The 22,029-nt window shown below is 32.9% G+C and overlaps 1 protein-coding gene across 1 annotated transcript; it reads left to right on the plus strand.

Moving 5' to 3' along the window:
- Positions 1-11,656: 11,656 nt before the first annotated feature.
- On the plus strand, positions 11,657-12,528 carry LOC130824256 (uncharacterized). The gene has a single exon (XM_057689186.1). It carries the CDS (start codon positions 11,803-11,805, stop codon positions 12,229-12,231), a length of 429 nt encoding a protein of 142 aa, XP_057545169.1. The 5' UTR covers positions 11,657-11,802; the 3' UTR covers positions 12,232-12,528.
- The last annotated feature ends 9,501 nt before the right edge of the window (positions 12,529-22,029 follow it).

The following is a 22,029-nucleotide window of genomic DNA, read 5'->3' on the forward strand; positions in this document are numbered from 1 at the left end:
AATTACACAATCCTTAAATATCGCCATCCTTTTCATTTTATCGCCACCCCTATTTTAATGAATTGACGATATTGCTCCTGGACTTAAAATTTCTTATATATACTCTAACCTCACTAAATAAAACCTTTATCACTCTAAAAACACTAAACATAAAATTTGTGGAGCTAAAGTTAAGGAATTCAAAACGAAAACAATAGTTTGAGGTAATTTCTAAACGAATTTAATTTTAAAAAAATAAAAATAATAAAAATAACGCGACTCCCCCCTTTTTATTTTTTATTTTTTATTTTTTAAATTTTTTTTAAATATTATTATTATTATTATTATTGTTATTGTTATTGTTATTGTTATCGTTATCGTTATCGTTATCGTTATCGTTATCGTTATCGTTATCGTTATCGTTATCATTGTTATTATTATTTTTTTTTAATTTTTTTAATTATTATTATTATTGTTATTGTTATTGTTATTGTTATTGTTATTGTTATTGTTATTATTATTATTATTATTATTATTATTATTATTATTATTATTATTATTATGATTATTGTTATTTTAGAAATTAATTACAATAATAATAATAATAATAATAATAATAATAATAATTAATATTTTTGTTGTTAAATTATATTTGTTGATAATGATTAATTTAATATTGTTGATGTTAATAAATTATGTTTGTTAATAAATTATTATTATTATTATTATTATTATTATTATTATTATTATTATCAATTTTTTTGAAAATAAATTATAATGATAATAATAATAAAATCAAAATAATAATTATTAGGTAATATAATATATTAATTAAATGTTCATTAATTTAATAGTTATTGTTTTTGAAATGTTTATTAGTTTATATTGTTAAATGTTTATTAAATTAATCGTTTGTCATTCGAGAATTAATATGTTAATTAATTATTGTCTTTTGTTCATGTAGTTAATTTAATGTAATGTTTTATTATTTCAATTTATTAGTAATAGTTAATTAAATTATCAAAATTGTAATAAATGGCTGGTAATCAAGGAAAAGGAAAAGGTTTTTTTTAGACACTTGTTGAGCGGGAATAATTCTAGGCCTACCTTACTCATAGGGGACCCTCATGAGAGGGGGGTTACGTGTTCTGCTAGGCAGGTTAGGCAGGAACAGGCGGCCAGACACAGTGAGGCCCAATGTTCGAGTACGCTGCACTAAGTGCGCACTCGCGTTGATGACCAGACTATCCTTCAAAATAGTTTGGGGGGGGGGGGGGGGGGGGGGGGTTTCCAGTGATGATGTTGATGATGATAATAATGAGTACAAAGCCTCTATTAGTCACCCAGTCGATTGGACTGTCGTCCGCAGGCATGCCGGTAAATTTACACGTGCAGGCCCTAATTCTGCAGGTGCTTCAATGTGCCTCCACGGGGAGCATGCACTCACAGTTCGCTGAAATGGACTGGTTGATCACATCAATCAAGCCCGGGGGCCCCATTGATGCACGCTTGATATCCAGCTATGGGGGCCACATAGCTAAAGTAATTTTTGAGAGCTCTAAGCGTACGCCTTCGATTTTGGAGTGCCGTAGTAGAAAGAAGCCGCTGGAGGCGATCATCAGACTGTGGGATATGTCTATTGAGCTATACGATGTTTTACTTACCACTCCCCTCGGTCGGCTACCATACATTATGCACCAGCACATTGATAGTGCTTTAATATTGGCTTTCGTGGAGAGGTGACAGCCGGATACAAACACCTTCCACATGCCTTAGGGGGAGATGACGATTATGTTGCACGACATGCAATGCATATTAGGCATTGGTATTGAAGGTTCACTCCCGGCTGAACCTGCTGACGGTGAGTGGAAGCTCGCGCTGGCTGGTTTGTTTGGGGAGCCCATATCGGAGCTACAAAGGAAAGGGTACTTCACCAGAGGTTGCATCAACGTTGGTGAAGTTATGTAGATGTGCTATCGGTCCCAGGCTTTGGAGACGCAGTGTATAGCCTATTACATGGCTATTGTTGGCTCTACACTGCTGGCGGATAAGACCAGAACTGGGATGCGACCTCACCCTATACTAACTATCAATGCCGATCAGGATGATATCGATTGGGGTGCAGTGACGCTGGCGTACTTGTATCGGCAATTGGGAATGGCGTCTAGGGCTGGTTGCAAGACCATTGCTGGTTGTCTCATATTGCTGCAGACATGGATCTATGAGTACTTTCTGGCCTTCCGCCCCCATCCTCGTGAAGCTCATGTGCCTAATAAGACTAGGGCAGAGATGTAGTCCACGCCGAAGCCAGGTCGTGAACTGAGCTGGCTGAGAGACTGTAAGAGTATATTGGACTCCATGACGGAAACTCAGGTTTTGTACATCAAATCACACTTTGTTATACATTTTATTTTAATTTTAGATTATTTTTTTTATGCTAATTTCGCTTGTATGCAGGTGGAATGGACTCCATACATTACTTCTCCCAGGGCATTGTTAAATGAGCACCCACGCACCGCCTATATCGGGGGTATCACTTGTTTTGATATTGTCGAGGTGTATTTGCCTGTGAGGACAGTGAGACAATTGGGTTTTGTGCAGACTATTCCCCCCGCTCCTATGAGACCTACCCACGCTCTGCAACCGGCACAGGGTACCTATTCCGTGACCTTTGCTTCTACGCCTATTTACACAGAGGCATGGAGTAGGTTACCCTATTGTGCCCGTGTTGGTGATCAGGCACTTCGTCAGACATCTGTTCCATCAGAGGCTGATCCTAATTACGTTGACTGGTTCAGAGTGTCCTCCCACCCATTTCTCTTCCCCGGCGAAGGACTGAGTGTCGGTTTTGGTCCAGCTGATAGCAGAGTTGAATACGTTAATGTTTCAATTTATTTGTTTTCTTTTATGTGTTTATATTATTTAAATGTTATTTATTATTTTGTTGAAACTTTTTCTTTTCCTTACAGTTTGCAAATGAATTTTCGAGTCGAATCGCGCCATTACTGAGGATGCCTGCTGTCATGGATATGAGCCCCCAGAAAAGAAAGGTTGCCAATCTATACATTGATGAACTTAAAGATTTATTTGCCGAATGACAAGTTTTTAAAGGGCAAGACCCTTTATAGACTATTTTTGTTTGTAATTAAAAACTAATTGTTAGAGTAGTGTTGTATTTCTAAACTTCTATACATATTGCTTCTATTAATTTACATCAATGGTTTTTACATTAATAGTTGAATATAATGATTTCTATTTACCCAACAAATAGGTATAACTTTATTTACATTATGCACACCCGCTGCTTTCCTTAACGGAAGAATTAAACAGCTATATTTTGAATTACCATCAGCAGAACCATAATACACAATGCCAATGTTAAGAAACGTTGCTGCAGAGTACAATCCTATCGGTGCTTCCAAGCAGTGAATAAACGATGCAGGTCCCTTGCTATGTGAACCAATACTGAATATAGCATTATCTAACGTCTCTGCCGATAGATACACACGTAGATATTGCTCTCTGTTTATTTGCATTTCCATACACATTGTGTAACAACCCGACTTACTGTTGACTGAGTAAACAGGGTCATCACGGGGTTTATTTCACAAGAAACTAAAATCACACTTCCAAAACTTGAGCAAAGGGATCAACAGCTCTTTAACGTAACTAACTCAGTTAAATCTCAAAACAAACATGTAACTAAAACACAAGATAATCACCTCAATATACATTTTCGGAAACTCTAATCACCTCCGCTAATCCATTATTCCCAACTGGTTCCGATCTGTAAACAAAGTAAAAGTTGGAAACCACAGAGGGTAAGATTAAACTGGATAAAAAGTAACAATCCAAAACAACAAAACACAGTAGTTTCCAAACAAAGGTTTTAAAAGCAACATCAGTTTCCTAGATTTATTTGCGCACAGAGAGTCTAGTTTTGAGAGGTGTTCTATAACTCTAAGGCTATGTTGCTCTCGGGTGAAGCTAGTCAATATCTGAATGACAACTCGCTTCAAAAACAGGGAGCAGGGAACAATGTTCCTCAACTCCCGTCAATGACCAGGTCACAAGCCCGATCCATTGACCACATCATAATATCAACATAAGCATTCACAACAACATTTGTCTTAACAATTTTCAATTTCAAAAGAGCTTTAGTAAAAAGTTTATTTTCAAGAATGTAGTCTAGCCAGACCCTTTAAAGGACTGTTACTACTCATCGAGAATGTCACTTCAAGGTAACGAATTCAGCTAACAACTAAAAGGGTTCTTCAATGACATCGTCTCCTGAAACATAGCAAGATCACATCATCACTAGAGAACGTTTGATACCACTATACTAACCTATAACCTATTAGGTCTCCTCCTGGGACCGTAGCTTAGTCAAGGCTTTAATCTAACATTTGAAATCATTACAAATTATGCATATTCTAATCTAATTCCCCAAATTGTGTTAAGATTTTGTAATTATGCTCTTATTCATTTCTCTTAAAGATTAACAACTTCCATGACTTCCATAATTTTCTTTGTATTTCCAACTAATACAACAATAGACATTTTGACTTATTAGTATCAATACTTCCAAAAATCACATAATTAAATCAAAAATCCCAATTATTCAATATTTCCTCATATACTCATTTATCTCAACAAGACCTATATTATTTAACGTTAATTATCCACAACTCTTTTTTTTTTTTTTTTTTTTTTTTTCCAATATGCACCTTTATCTAACATAAAGATAAGTATTCTAATCTATACTTCACAAGTCCACAAAATCTAGTACTTCATCGAAGAATGCTAAATTATCTACAATTAATCCTTACAGTTATTCATCCATCGAATTCATAATCCCAACATTTATTTAATCCAATCCAATCATCTCAAGATCCACCAATTTAATATCATTCAGTCATGAAGTTCATCTACTCTTATTGAAACAACATATATCGCAAATCTTGAAGTCAACTAATCAATCTCATGGTTGTATTGAATCTTTGATGATATAAAAGTAATAAAATGACTGAAACATAATGGGGAAGAGGAGTATGTAAAAATCTAGGGTTGACATAAGAATTGAATAGACAAAGCAATTTACCACAATATTCAAAGAGAAGCCGCAATGATATCGCACGTCTGTTGCGAGAAGGAGTCAAAGAACAGATGCGATTGGGATTCAAACTCAGCGAATTATGGATTGATAAATTTCAGCGAGGAAGGGTAGTGTTTCATACTAATTTTCAGAGGAAAAGGTTGGTTTAATGGCTGTTAAAATACTGCACAACTAATCAAGAAGAATAAGGAAGTGTAATCTTTGAGCCTAATGAATACTCGAATCCCAGATGCCCAATATGTTTGAGTAATCAACAATGGCGGTTTTTAACTTCAAGATTTAGGCGGTGAGTGAAGAAGAAAGCTGCGAAAATTCTGCTCAATGGTCGCCAGTTTCAGATTCGAAGGAATTTGTGGCGTTTTGTTGGGGTTGTTGCTGAATTTTTAGATTTGGCACAAGGGAAATGAGTAATTGTTTGTTAGGGTAACATCCAATTTTATTTTGGCTTTTAATATATATAAAAATAAATAAATTGAGTAATAATGGGGAAATAAAGAAAATTAATTATTTAAAGAGATGTCTAATTGACCCAATTACTATCTCATAATCTTAGCTCGCAATTATTTATTCTACTCAACCCAAAATAATACACGTTCTAATATTTATTTTAAATTCTTCTATTAATTTCTCAAATGTTACACATTGCACGTCGTAAAAGAGGCCATGCCTCCTCGCCTCCCAACTCAGTGATGGCGATAGCTCTAAATCCACAGTTACCATCACCTATAACATCAATCCAATCAAACAAGTAAGGAAGGAGAATATGCGGGATGTGATTGGGCTATGAAAACACTGAAAAATCACGACCTGCTGAACCATCTGCAATTATTAAATATACGGTTAGTAAGATTCAGTTGTAATAAACTAATGTGAATAACGGAATGGAAAGCCATGTACCGGATAAGTTGAAACTTAAGTTAATTCCAATTGAGGATTGCGTTTCACGACCACTAGATCTACTGCGGGATGAAGATCTAGACCCACGACCCCGAGAAGATGATCTGTTATATTCAAAGGTGCTTTTATTTCTCCTTAGGGTTTTGCTTGTCGTTGGTTTTCCCTTTCTCGGTGGACTTGCATAAGGCTCAGGTATATCTGCTCCATCAGGGTGTAATTCATCTTCAAGTACCTGAGACAAGCGTCGTACAACTGCGGGATCGGCTTTTAAGACTTCATCAACCTACGATTGAAAGTACTCTTTATCGTCGCGTTTGCGTGTCGTACTCCTTCGTTGGTGTCAGCTTCTACCTCTGTGTACGTCAAAGTTCTCCAGAATGGATGAATGTCATCCAAATACAACAAACCTTATGACCTGATCGGCAAATAGAAATAACAAGCATAAGGCAATCCATGGGTGATTTGAAGTGCACAACGGCATTTGTCAAATACATAATCACTCAAATCTAACATACAGTTATGCTTAACCAGCAATTATTCCAAGGAAAAAATGGATACATGGCGATATAATGCTCTATAGAAATTATGTCGCAAAGACCTTGAAATAGAACTCATAGTTTCTTGTAGCGCTTGTCGGATCCTCGATTGCTGATTTGTTATTTGTACGTGTGCCCTTTTAAACAGGGTATCAAATGAGGTATTACCACTACCAAGATAATACTTGAAAGACGAGTGTTGACTTTCAACTCTGCCTGGTAGTCTGGTTATCCATGTGTAAACAGTCATTCGTCCATGCACACATAAATTTCTCTTTATGTGGAATCCATGTTCCAGCCAAATATCGAACAACCTATCTGTTTCTAACCGACCAGATAGCCACAATCGATTCCCATCTGTTTTCAAATTCGGCGAGCGTAGAACTGTTAACCAAGGGGTTCCATCTAGTTTTCCTTACTCTTGTTGATTTCTTTTCCCGCCACACAATTTGTCCCCATGTTCTCTACGTCATTAGCAATATTTCATATGCATAATAAATGTCGCACATCTACATTAAAAAGAAGATTGAATGTAATTGAGATATACTCAATAAATAGAACGACAATAATTAATCAACACAACCTTTTTCCCTGGGAAGACATCACGAATAACTGCAGATAAACCCTCGTTTCGATCACTTACAATTACGCTAGGAGTCTGAGCTGTGCCAAAAATATCTCTCAATCCCTCCAACACCCACGAATATAACATAGCCGCCTCCTCTAGCATCAAACAAAATGCAACCAAGAAGTTGTGATTGGTTGGCTTCATTCCAATTACTTCACACAGCGACCACTTTTGTTTATTTGTTTTGTACGTTGTATCTATCAACACAACTTAGGGCCACGTACGTATCATCTGGATGGATGTAGGATTTGCAACTAATAATCTGCTCGATTCCCCTTCATTATCCAAGTCTGTCCAAACCACGTAATTATGCTCTGTGGCCATATAAAGACAATGTTGAAGGGGAGTCCTACCCTCCATCTCTTCTCTCCTAATTGATTGTCTATCATTACAAATTTGATTCATACTAGCAAAAAAAAAAACAGGGAAGTTTTGTCTAATTGATGTCATAATAAACATAGGTTGCATGCCGGTTGCACTAAGCTCGCATATGTGCTGCCGAATATCTATATTCAACCTATTTGCCCTTACATGACTATCTCTGTACATTAAGAACGAGTGGTTATGTCTTCCTTTTTCCCCAGGGCACACTCTCACCGTCCAAGGTCTTTCTCCTGGTTTACGACTACTTCCTACAATCATAAATTTACACCGACATGTTCTACTTTTAGAACCAGGTCAGGCAGCATTATCTAGGTTATGCAAATCACCCCTAATATTACTATAGCGGTGACATCTTAAATACAAACTAACTCTAGAACGTCCTTCTTTTTGTTTATATGAAGCACGTGTAAACTGAAAACCAATTTCTATTGCTATCTCATCAGTCCAAATAGGTAATTCATCTACAGAATCAAATTCCCTATCCGTAACAAATCTGCCAGAGTAATCTATATTGTCCCCTAAGTTTTCAAAGTCTTGCAAATTTAAAATATGAAATAAACAATAGATTAGGTTAATAAAACATTATACAAACAAACATTAATAATAAAAATATTCAATATTAAATAAAAAATAATTTACTTTAATAATTAAAATTTCAATTAAATTAAAATGTATATAAAATAAAATAATTCTAATAATAATAAAATACAAAATAATATAAATAATTTACTCCAACATAAATTATAAGTTACTAGAATAATTTAAATAAAAAATAAAAAAATATTTAAATTATTTAAATAATAATATAAATTAAAAAATAAAATAACTTACTACAACATATATTTAATAATAAGAAAATAAAAAATAATTTAAATTAAAAAAATTAAAAATTTAAAAAAATTTTAAAAAATAATTAAAAATAAGTCAGTCGCACTCGATCAAACCGTGGCTGAGTCGCACATTTTGTGCAACTCAGCCACGGTCCTGTCGCACGTTTTTTTGCGACTCCAATTTTATTTTTTTTTAAAAAGCAATCATTCGAATCGGATTCATAGTCGCTTTAGTTAGCCATGATAAATTGATTTCAACTTTTAGCTTGTTTTAACTTAGAGAGCATTTTTAGAGAGATTTTAGAGAGATGTTACCATGTTTAAGTTCGTATATTATGCAGGGGCGCTATTGAAAATTCAATTTATATAGGGTGACGATAAAAATGTTCATGATTTCATTTCCTACGTTTTAGCTGCACCAAATTTTAACTTTTGATTTAATGTTTTTAGAGTGATAAAAATGTTATTAAGTGAAATTAAAGTGTGTAAACAAATTTTAAATCCAGAAGTACTTTCGTCATTTCATTAATATAGGGGTGACAATAAAATAAAAAAGGTGACGATGTTTACCAATATCCAATAATTAGACTAAATAGAAGTCCTAAAAGGCAAGCAAAGTCATGTTTGTGTAAAAAGAAAGACAAACTGAAGGTTGTTAAATTATGGTGTTTGTATACTCACTAAGAAATATAAGGACTATCTTGGGCCCTTGGCTACCCGGTGGGCCCAAATCCTAGACCACTCCCATTAAAATTACTCACAACTTGTCTTGTATGAAACCGTCTCATCATAAGACGGATTTATATTTTTGTCTATTTCTTTTATTGATTATTTTAAGGTTATAAGTGATCGTTTTAAGGTTATAAGTAATCACTTTAATGTAATTTATAAGTGATCACTTTAAGACAAAATGTGTGTATAAGGGCAACCCAATAAAGATGGTCTCACCGCAAGATCGTCTCATTTAAGAATTAAAAAATTACTTATTAGTTAATTTTATTAGAGATTAATTTTCAGTGAGTCAACTTTAAAATAAGAGAATTATATTCTTATAATTTAAAACAAAAGGATTATATCAGTTAAAATTCCAACCAACTAATTATTTCACTCAATCAACTAAAATTATTTTACCAAACAAAGTAAACATCAAACAACAACTTGAATAAGTTGGTGTAGCAGTACAATTTAATACTTCTTCTGTTTCATATTACTTGCAACGTTTACTTTTTTACGCAGTTTAATATACTATTTTAATTTTAAGATCTCAAATTATGTATAAAAAATTATAAAAATTAGATATTAACAATTTTTATATTGAGACAAATTAAATAAAATTTTACTTGACTATATTTTAGTTATAAATTATAAATTAATTATAAATTAAATATAATTATTAAATAGTAGAATATTTCTAATATTTTAAGTAATTAGAAACGTGGGAGGAAGTATATCCAACCATCGTTACAACTTACAACAAATTTTGTACTTGTGTAAAGAAAATCAACGGCCAATATGCTTTAGATTCTAGACATGAACTTTTTTCTATACGATATTTATCACTCCAATAAGAGAAATGTTGGTTATCATTCATTTTCTACACTAGATCCAAGAGTTTTCACGTTTTATTTTTTTTTTATTAAAATTGGACAAACATAGTAAAAAAGATAATTTACTTAAAAGAACAAAAGATGTTCATTATTAAAACAATTGAAATAGTAGGAGTTATTCTTTAAATTTATAAAATAACATATTCTCTTTTCTTCCTTTAATGTGGGACAATTCACAAGTTGATAACAATTGACACAAGTTACAAGAATAATGAACATCTCAAGTTGTGAGCTACTTACTTTCTTAAATAAATGCTTAGCAAAAATTCTCAAATGATACAGTCTTACGGTGAAATAATCTTTATGGGGCTGACCAAGTATCACTTACGATCTAAAATGATCATTTATAATCTTAAAATGATCAATTTGTATAATCTTGAAGTGATCAATTATAACTTTAAAGTAATCATTTATAATCTTAAAGTGATCAAATAAAGAATCAAACTAATTATGTAAGTTCATCTCATGGTGAGACGGTCTTTACAAGACTTGTTGAATGCTTAAGGTAATGCTTATAACCCAAATTGCAGTGTTTATGGAGTCGAAAAGAACCCTGCCCGATTCAAAAATCAACTATAATTTGATCAAATTTAAAATATTTTGAATATGAAAAAAAAATGAAATCAACATGTTGATCAAGCTATCATATAAAGCAATATTGACTAAAATAAAATCCAATTTAAATTAAATTTACACTTTTTATATATAATAATTTTTATATATGATAAATATTGGTGATTATAGTAGCTAGCAATCTTTACTCATACTCATCCTAATTGTTGGAAATTTATAATTGTTGTTGGCATGCTTATGAATGATGTGCATAAAACATTCACCCCAAGTTTTGATTACCTTTGTTGAGTATAACTCAACCCCAAATCTTGGTGAATCAAATATTCCTTTCTATGTAAATTAATTATATATAAATTGAAAGGGGAACAAAATAATAACAAAGCATGAACATGTAAATTGGTCACAAGTCACAATCAAAAATGAAAAAGGGTTAAGAAAAGAAGAAAGAAAGTGGGTCCCACATTGAGTAAGACTAAGAATAATCTAATCAGCATTGATCTATAGCTTCAACTTCAATCCATTCATTCATTTCATGGTAATCCCTTTCTTCTTTTCAAGAGTATATATGCTATTCAATATATTTATTTTAATTTTTTAGTCTGTTCTATTAAATTTATTTTATATTTATTTTTTTATTATGACTCATATTAGTTTTTTTTATATTTTTCATCTACATATTTAACTTTATATTGTTACGAATCAAATAATATTAATTCAAATATATTAGAATTTTTTGAGCCATAAGGAAATATTACTTATATATTAAGAATAAAAATACAATAATAAATTAACTAACAACACTGAAGAAAAAACAAAAATGGGTTGATCGATTTAATAAATTCTTAACTTCTACAAGAACAAGGGTGTTCAATAGACTGGGCCCCTATTAAACAACCTTATACACAAACAATTAATTTTCTTTAGTTGTTTTTTTAATAGTTTAGACTAATCAATTAAAATCGCGTTACAATGAAATGACGTGTGTAATTTTATAAGATTCTTCAACTTTATCTCCATAAATAAAATGAATAAAAACAAGTGATACACATAACATACACCACAAAAGAAATATAAGTAGTGATAGTATATATAGAATACAAAAGCTTACCACATCCACCTCCCCTAACCTTCTTTATTTCATTGTTTGTTTCTTTCTTTCTTTCCCTAGATTATACACTAAGCTACTTGTCTCTTTCTTTCCCTAATCTATCTATCTAAACAAAACCCACCATTTTACATATTCTCCAAATCCATGTCTACAGATCTCAATTCCAATTCTCCCATCATGATGATCATCATTGATCAAACGGTCCAAAACCCATCATCAAATCAACACAAAAAACCCAATAATCCAATCTCATCAGATCAATCAAAAAACCAATCAGATCATGTAAAGAAAGAGATCATGATCAAAGATCAGACGGTGGTGGATGATTCATCAACACCCACATCTGATGAGAATAAGATCCCGGCCCCACATAGCCCACCACCTGCGCCGCGTAAGAGAAGATATGATTCAAACATAGCATGCAGAAAGAAATTGGATTTTATTGATCAACAAAAATACCCACAATTAATTATTCCTAAAGATGAAGATCTTCAACAATTTTTTGCTTCTAGTTTTGAACAAATTCAATCTCGTAAGCTACTTAAAAGGAGATGTTCTTGTATTTCTTCCTAAAAAAGGCAGTTCGATAATCGTAAAAAACGATACTCCGATGCATAAAAGGACAGTCTGAGACACAAAGCGTTCCCCAGAAAAAAAAGGTTTACACAACAACGACATCTAAACCGGTGCGCTAGACTATTAATCATATAAATTTAAAGTTTTTGATTTGTTTTTTCTTTAATATTTGTATTTAGATCAATATTATAGTTTTATTTTATTTACACGAATTAGATTATTTGAAGTAATAATTAATTATGAATGTAACGATCTCAGTTACTATATATATTTTCAGATCATTTTTTGGTTTTATATAATTAAGTTTAATTTAGCTGATAATTAAAGCCTCCCAAATCCCAATGGATATATTAGATTTGAACTCATAATTTTTTTCCATATTGATTGTTACTAAAGGTGTTTATTCGAGTCATCGGATTGATTTTGAGTTAGGTTTCAGGTTTGTTAAAAACTGGGTCTTGTGTCCATGTAAGTTTCTACATAATTATTATAAGTTCATTTTTGAAGTCAAATCGATCGAATCGGGTTCCATTACAAAATAGAGTTAATATCAAATTGTTTGGTCTATTTTAAACCCCTAATTTTTTTTACTAAAATTAGAATAATTGGCAATCTAAAATTAATATATTATCACATATATTTAGATTTATATTTTAATAATTTGATGTGAAATGATTAAACATAGTATTGGATTCCTTTAGTGAGAAGAGAAAGGTAGAAAGGTGGAAAGTGTGAAAGAGGGTAGATGAGGGGTTGTTGGTTTTGGGGTTGTTTGTAGTTGGAGATGAATGATGATGAAAGCTTATGGAATAAAGATAGCTTAGGACATATGACGGCGTTTATTTTATGTTTAACTCTTTTTTATACTAAGGTTAATACTTGACTAATATACTAATATACTTCACTACTCTTGGGATTAATAAACTAATTGTATTATATGGAGTATATTTTTACTTTGTACTTCTATTTAAGACACCCTATATTTGTTGTACTTGTTGCATGAAAAAAAAAACTCTGTTTTTGTATGAGACCGAGACAAATTCATATAATTAGTAGTAAATATTTTATAATTATAAGTGATCACTTTAACATATTAAATATATATGGACTAACTCAATAGAAATAGTCTCACCATTTGGCTATCTCATGGGAAGAAAAATCTACTACTTTTAAAATACTTATAAGTTAATAGTGATCTTTTGTAAAAGAAAAGTTACAATTAATGGCAAAAAATTATGTACATTTTAACAAATTTTTAATCAGTAAGAAAAGAATGACTCTAAATTTATCCATTGTACTTATTTAATTTAAGATTTTATAGATTATTAAACACCAAAGTAAATATTCCTAATAACATGTAAATATTTACTTGCAAAGTTATTTTCAATAGTCAATGTCTTAGATCCAAATCAGCTATTTTGGTCACTAGGTATAAATTTAAGTAGTGGTTATTGGACAATAACAAAAAATAAAAATAAAAATTTTTAATCAACACTATGATTAATATATATATATATATATATATATATATATATATATATATATATATATATATATATATATATATATATATATTACTCATTTATTATAATATTGAGAAACATCCAAAATTTGAACTAGGATCTTTGGAGTTATACAAATTAATCCTCCATCTCATTTATTTTGTTACGTTTACATTAAAAAATACAAATATTTGATTCAAAAATTAACAGAAGAGTATGAATATTCATATTAATAACAATATGATTTATAGCAAAAGTCTCATCAAAAGTATTAATTACCACGACTACTTTAACTGCTACATTGAATACAGGCTAAATATTATATTCTCTCTGTTTCTTTGCAAATGTTCAATTTTATTTTGAGTACTATTCATCAACTCTTAATTAGTTTTTTATTCTTAATCAATAAATTAAAACATAGTCACATGGGATTATGTTTGATTCATCTCAACATAAGTTATATTAATATTTATTTTTTATATTTTTAATATAGTTAGAGATATTAAAGATTGAATTAATATGACAAACGTGTAAAAAATAAATACTTCTTTCGTTCTCTAATGTTCTTCCCAATTGGAATATTCCACCTTAAGGAGAGAGAAATTTAATTAATGTTTTTGACACATATTTAAAAGATAAAATATATCCATGTAAGATCTTGTTAGATTCGTTTTAATGTATATTTTTTATTATATATTTTTTATAATTTTTAATTATGTGTATTTAGAGATATTAAAATTGAAAATTTACATTTAAAAATGCGTAAAAAATAAATAAAAAAAAATAATAAGACATTTAGAAGTAACGAACAACTAGCAAGGATTAGAAAGGATATTAGTATGAATATTACCTTTTACCTAGGAGTTAGAAAAGGAAAAAAGTGGGGACCAATGGGATTGATCTAGATTTTAAACACCAAACAAGAATGTTGAGTAATTGTCACGGCTTTGGGATCCGTTCACTTTTACACTCAATCAATACTCCACTACAATTTACTCCCTCCAATTTATTTAACATTATTTTTATATTACTATATACTATTTTCGTTCCGAAATACTTATTACTTAAGATTATCAAAAGTGTTCATCATTTAAGTGAAATTTAGTTTGAATATTATAATTTAAAATGTAAGATTTTATAATTTTTACTAATGAATAATTCAAGATATAAATAATAAAAAAATACATTATATTACGTGAAAAGTAAAATGTAGCAAGTATAATGAAACATAAGATGTACTACCCTCTCCGACCCTTACTTTAGTATCAATTGGTGTTTTGTTATGTCACTACTTTACATTAATCACATTTGTATATTTTAATTGTCTTTTAATTTTATCTATACAATTTAATCTGTCTATTTATTTATCACAAAATTCTTATCTTTTTCTTAAAGATACTTTATTTTCTAATTTAAATATACGAAGTAATAAGAGTTTTTCTCTAAATAATGTAAAATAAATATGACAGAAAAATGATATTTTTTTTATTTTTGAGAGTGAGAAAAAGAAAGATCCGCATTTAACCCAAACAGATCATTGTATGTCGCCTGCCTCTGAATTTTTTATATAAAAGCAAAAATATTGTAATTATAAAAAAGTCTAATGTGTCGTGTTCGTTGCTTCTATTACATGCCACATAATATTATTTCAATATCTTTATTTAATAATAATATATAATTGAAAAATACAAAGAGATTCCCAATGGGCATGTGTTATTGATTGATGTTAATTAATATAAAGAGTACTATCAATCTATCATTCATTCACTCCTCCATACTCCCTCTACACTAACAATGTAACAACACAAATTTACAACCATATTAAGAAAATAGTAAAATAATTAAATTTTATAAATAAAAATAAAGCTAAGAAAAAATCAGAGAAAATATGTGAATAAAAACTGAAACATTACCTAAAATAGAAACAGAACAAAGTAAAATATAATTTTACTAAAATAGAAATATTGACAAACTCGTTGAACGATAATGATTATTTATCTTGTTGTGATAGATTTAAGGGATTTAATGTTGATATGAATCTTATGGCTGTACTTGTATTCCATTATTTTGTATATATTTGTTTTTTGTATGCTTCTTAGGTATTTTGATTTTATTTATTTTAATTAATTTGTTGAGTTTATTATATGAAGTATATGTTGAATATTAATTAATGAAGCCAAGCCAAGCTTGTAATAAAGTTTTTGTGGATTTTATTGCTAGTTGCTGTGAGAGGTCCATGTCATTAAATCAAGCTACTTGATACATGAAAATGTTGATGAAAATTATTTAATGAGAATTATGAATAATTAAGTCATTGAACTAACTCAAAGTCATTTATTATGAAAATTATTGGCATTGTGCTTAAATGTTTTGAATGTACTTGAAATTCATGTAGTTGCATTATCCATTATATTAGATTTGTAGGTTTCTTACTAAAAGCTCTCATGGTGCAGAGAGCTTACTTGTCACCTAGGACTGCCTAGGGGTTTATACGGCTTATTAAATTCATATTCATGCTACTTTACTAACATAAGTGTGATTTTCAGAATATCTAATTGAATTATATGCTCTCTCTGTCTGATAATTTTATTATATTTTTTACTTTTGTTATTTTCAAATAATTTATTAATTTTATACATTTAAAAATGGTCTTATTTCGCCACTTACTTTATTATCATCCACATATTTTTTTATTTAAATCTTTTCCTTTAATAAAGTAACACTTTTCTTATAAAAGGGCATTTTTGGGAGTTAAACAAGGTTTTTTAAGCAACAAGAATTTGGACAAAATAAGAGTCGCGGTGTCTGATACATATCGCAAGTCATGACCTAGTTCAGGGTAAAGGTCGCCAGGTGCAATCTCTGTCGTGTGTTGTGTCATTGTGTCCTTTAATAAGTGCAATTATTTGCACTTATTCTTATTATTTATACTCCTTTTTCGTAATGTATTAGGATGTTATAGCATATTTTTGGTTATATTGTTAGAAAGTGCTTTAAACTTCCTCCGTTAGGAATATCGATCATCTCCAATTTATTAGAGGTTTTATTAGTATAATTGGGGCTGTAATTAGAGCCTATTTAAGCAATCTGTGTACATAAATATTGTTGTAATTATCTCATGGAATATATAAGAATTACTCTGTTATTTTTAACTTGGTATCAGAGCCAGGTTCCGATCTCCGGCGACCGGCAACCTATAAAACTCATCATCTACCATGGAACCCGATAACAAAGCTGTTATTCAAAACCCGGTAACCATGGAAGATTTAATGCAACAGTTTACACAGTTAAACACAAAAAAATCCACCACAGAAACTCAGAATTTCCAACCAATTCAAATTCCAGAAAAATTAAATCACAAAAATTTCACAAAATGGGCAAAGCTAATGCAACTGGAACTCGGCGGCAGGGGAAGGCTCAACCACATCACAGCCTCCCCGCCAAGACAAGAGGATCCAGATTACATAAAATGGTCACAACGGGACTCATTAGTAATCTCGTGGATAATTGAAAACATAGATCCAGAATTGCAAAATCAATTTCTGGATTACCCTACCGCAAGAGACTTGTGGAAAGGGATCGAAACACTATACGGAGGGACCAAAGACGGACTCCAAGTTTTTGACCTTATGGTCAAAGCAAACAAAATTCAGCAAGGAGGAGATCCAATTGAAGTATACTACAGCAAACATACCGAAATCTGGAAGGAGATTGACAGACGTTCACCGAATCCGATGAACAGTCCAGAAGACAAAACGACTTACAATTGAATAACCTAGTAAAACCGATTGTATCAGTTCTTAGCAGGGGTAGATGAAACTCTTGATAAGGATCGACGGGATATTCTCAATCGAGAACATCTTCTAACACCGGAGGAGGCGTTCGCGATAATAAGGAGAGAGATAAACTGGCGAGGGATTATGAGCACCTAACCACCAAAACCCTCACAAATGGAATCATCGGGAAATGGTGGTGGGTTTGCTGCGAGAGGAAGAACAGAGAAACCCAGTTTCCGTCGAGATGATGAGAAATCGGGACTCAGATGCACCCATTGTGGGGGTGCGAGACACACCAAGAAGGGATGTTTCGACATTATCGGCTACCCAGAATGGTGGGGAGATCGAAAGAAGAAAGGAGAGAGAAGGAGCACGGCGGCCGTGGGTACCAGTGAGGCACCAGCAGCTAGCGGAGAACACGGAGGAACAGCAGGCGGCCGTGGATCCTCTGCGTCAGGTATGACAGAGAAAACGAAGGAGGAAGGTATGGTTTATGAGCTTCAAGATTTATGTTTATATGGCTCAAGTTCTCATTTATGCTATAATCCCACTTGTCAAAATAAGTACTCAAGCTCATTTCCTTTATGGCCCAATACAAACCTCAAGCCTATCTCACAAACCGTGAAACATGAAAATAATGAAACCAACTCATACCATGTAAGACTAGTTTGCAAACCGAACAAAAATACCAGATGGATTTTTGAGTTTGGAGCAATTGACACTATGACGTTTGATGCCAGTGACCTTGAAACTATTCTCCCACCGAGAAAAAATCACGCACAAACAGCCAATGGAGAGGTAATTAAAACAGAGGGGTCGGGTGTTGTCAAAATTTCGGATAACATCAAATTACCAAATTGCCTTTTCATACCAGACTTATCCCACAAATTACTTTCCGTTAGCCAATTGACAAAGGATTTAAACTGTATTGTCAACATGAATTCTTCTGGTTGTACTGTTCAGGATGCTCGGACCGGGGAGATTATTGGGCATGGTACTGAGGAGGGTGGACTATATTATGTTACTCAGATGCCTCACCAGGGTAAAGTAACGCTTGTTCGGGACGATTGAACAGCAGCTTTGGATGTGGCATAAGCGACTAGGTCATCCATCTTTAGGATACCTTAAGAAACTCTTCCCTAATCTTTCTAGTTCAAATGTTCCTTTCGATTGCGAAGCTTGTATTCTTGCTAAGAGTCATAGACATTTTTATCCGAACAGTGATAGTAGAACTGATAAACCATTTGTTTTAATTCATTCGGATGTGTGGGGACCACTCCCGCGTTCAATAATCATGGTTTTTTATATTATGTTACATTTATTGATGATTGCACTAGAATGAGTTGGGTGTATTTCCTTAGAAACAAGTCTGATGTCTATAAGACTTTTGTCTCTTTTGATAAAATGGCACAAACACAATTTCAAACCCAAATTAGAATTCTTCGATCTGATAATGGTACTGAGTATAAGAATATCGACATGAACCTTTTTGATGATACAAATGGCCTTATCCACCAAACCACATGTCGTGATACCCCACAACAAAACAGGGTAGCAGAAAAAAAAAACCGAACTCTGTTGGAAATGACTCGGGCCATAATGATAGAATCCGCTGTTCCTGCTTATTACTGGCCTGAAGCCATCTCCACAGCCACCTACCTTACCAATCGCCTTCCAACAAAAAGCCTAAAATTTTCTACCCCGTTAGATGCCCTAAAAACTCATGCCAATATTCCTTCTACTCATTTATTACCACCTCGAGTCTTTGGTTGTGTTGTGTACGTTCATTTGCCTAAACGAGAAAGAAATAAACTTGAACCACGGACTGTTAAGTGTGTCTTTGTGGGATATGGGACTACTCAAAAAAGATACCGTTGTTTCAACCCAGTTACTAAACGGTTATATACTACCATGGATTGTGATTTTGAAACAGAATTCTATTACCACCACCTTCGATCTAAGGGGGAGAGTCCTAATGAGGATATAGATCTAAGTTGGTTAGTCTACCCAGAACTGAGTGATCTCGACCCAAAAGAACAAGTAGGCGATACCACGAAGGCAACTGATAACATTATACAGTCCGATTTCAACAATATCGTGCCTGATTCAACCGTGTCTGAGTCTCCAGTTCAGAAAGACATTGAGGTACGTACTTCAGACTTGAGCCATATTAATGAATCTTGGACACCTGAACCTGCTGATATACCTTCTGACAGTGAAAATGTAGATTCTGCTGATATGTCTTCTAAAAGTGAAAATGTAGAATCACACACAGATCAATCAATGGGTTCTAGGTATGAACTGCCACCAAGGAGCACAAGGGGAATTCCCCCAAAGAGGTATGATCCAGAGTTTGAATCTCAACGGTCAAAATATCCTGTGAACAAGGCAGGGGAAGGTAACTTGTCTATACAAGCAAAAACCTTCAATACAGCTCTTTACTCATAAGACATTCCCAACACAACAGAAGAGGCATTGAGGAGTGAAAACTGGAGATCAGCCATGGAAGAAGAGATAAATGCACTAATCCGGAACAACACTTGGGAAAAGTGCACATTACCCACTAAAAAAAAACTTGTTGGCTGCAAGTGGGTCTTTACAATTAAGCACAAAGCAGATGGCAGCATTGAGAGATATAAGGCAAGGCTGGTAGCAAAAGGATACACACAGACTTATGGGATAGACTACGATGAGACCTTCTCTCCAGTAGCAAACTTCAACACCATTAGAGTTCTTTTCTCGATTGCAGCGAACAGAGATTGGCCCTTATATCAATTCGATGTAAAGAATGCATTTCTTCATGGAGACTTGTCCAATGAGGTATATATGGAAGCCCCACCAGGATTCTCGCATGGTTTTGGTAAAGGTGAAGGATGCCGACTGAAAAAAGCTCTGTATGGGTTGAAGCAGTCACCGAGGGCATGGTTTGGAAGGTTCACTATGGCAATGAAGAAATTCGGTTACAAACAGAGCAATGCAGATCATACCCTGTTTCTAAAGAGAAGAGGCACGAGAGTAACCTGTCTTATCATATATGTTGATGATATGATTATAACAGGAGATGACAAAAAAGAAACAGAACAGTTGAAGAGTAAGTTGTTCAAAGAGTTTGAAATGAAAAATCTCGGAAGTCTGAAATATTTTCTGGGAATAGAAGTGCTTAGATCAAAAAAGGGTATTTTTATATCACAGAGGAAATACATCTTAGACTTCTTGACAGAAACAGGTATGATAGACTGCAAACCAGCTGATACTCCCATGGTGATGAATCATAGACTCCAGATCCTTGAAGACGCTGAGTTGACAAACCAAACTCAATACCAGAAGCTTGTTGGGAAACTGATATACTTGTCTCAAACCCGACCAGATTTAGCCTATGCTGTGGGAGTAGTTAGTAGGTTCATGCACAAGCCTCAAAAACAGTATCTTGATGCTGTATACCGAATTCTGCGATATTTGAAGGGAACTGCTGGAAAAGGGGTTTTGTATAGAAATCATGGACACCTAAATCTACATGCCTTCACAGATGCAGATTGGGGAGCAGACCGTGATAGTAGGAAATCTACTTCTGGTTACTTCACCCTTGTGGGTGGGAACTTAGTCTCCTGGAAGAGCAAACTACAAAAGGTTGTAGCTATGTCCAGTGCTGAAGCAGAATTCAGGGGAATTGCCAAAGGCATCACTGAAGTTCTTTGGCTCAGAAAACTGTTGAAGGAACTTGGGTATACACCCGAGAAAAGTTGTGAGTTGTACTGTGATAATATGGCAGCCATACGAATATCTGAGAATCCAGTGCAACATGACCGAACTAAACATGTAGAGATAGACAGAAATTTCATTAAAGATCATCTAGATGGAAAAATAATAACTCTACCCTTTGTTCGGTCAGAAGACCAACTAGCCGATATTCTAAAAAAAGTTGTTTCCACACAAGCATTTGATCAAGTATTGAGCAAGTTGGATGTTAGGGATGCTACCATTCAACTTGAGGGGGAGTGTTAGAAAGTGCTTTAAACTTCCTCCGTTAGGAATATCAATCACCTCCAATTTATTAGAGGTTTTATTAGTATAATTGGGGCTGTAATTAGAGCCTAATTAAGCAATCTGTGTATATAAATATTGTTGTAATTATCTCATGGAATATTTAAGAATTACTCTGTTATTTTTAACTTATATTTAAGTTATTTTACCCTGATTGATGATTTTGTGATTTATTGCGTTTTTAAGGTAAAAAAAAAAAGATTTATGTTGATTATTAAAATGATAGAGTGATAAAAGGGTCAAGGATAAGTGAAATAGTCTATGATCCCTAACATTTTGTTGAAGAAGCAAATTTTCTTGGATAACAATAGAAGGCAAGTCGCCCTTAAGCCTCAATTTTTCCAAAACTCGTAGTTTTCCAGAAAAGTATAACCGAGGTAGAATTAACAAGTCGTCGCTTTTCAGTACTTTATAAGCGGCGAGTCGCCACCAGGTTTTGGAAGTTGCAAATCAGGGTCAAAGACAAGTGACGAGTC

Source organism: Amaranthus tricolor, chromosome 9 (assembly GCF_026212465.1).
Source record: "Amaranthus tricolor cultivar Red isolate AtriRed21 chromosome 9, ASM2621246v1, whole genome shotgun sequence".
NCBI classification, from domain to species: domain Eukaryota; kingdom Viridiplantae; phylum Streptophyta; class Magnoliopsida; order Caryophyllales; family Amaranthaceae; genus Amaranthus; species Amaranthus tricolor.

What these genes read in the sequence shown, in the direction of transcription:
- LOC130824256 (XM_057689186.1), top strand. Translation starts at nt 11,803, where the DNA reads ATGTCTACAGATCTCAATTCCAATTCTCCCATCATGATGATCATCATT.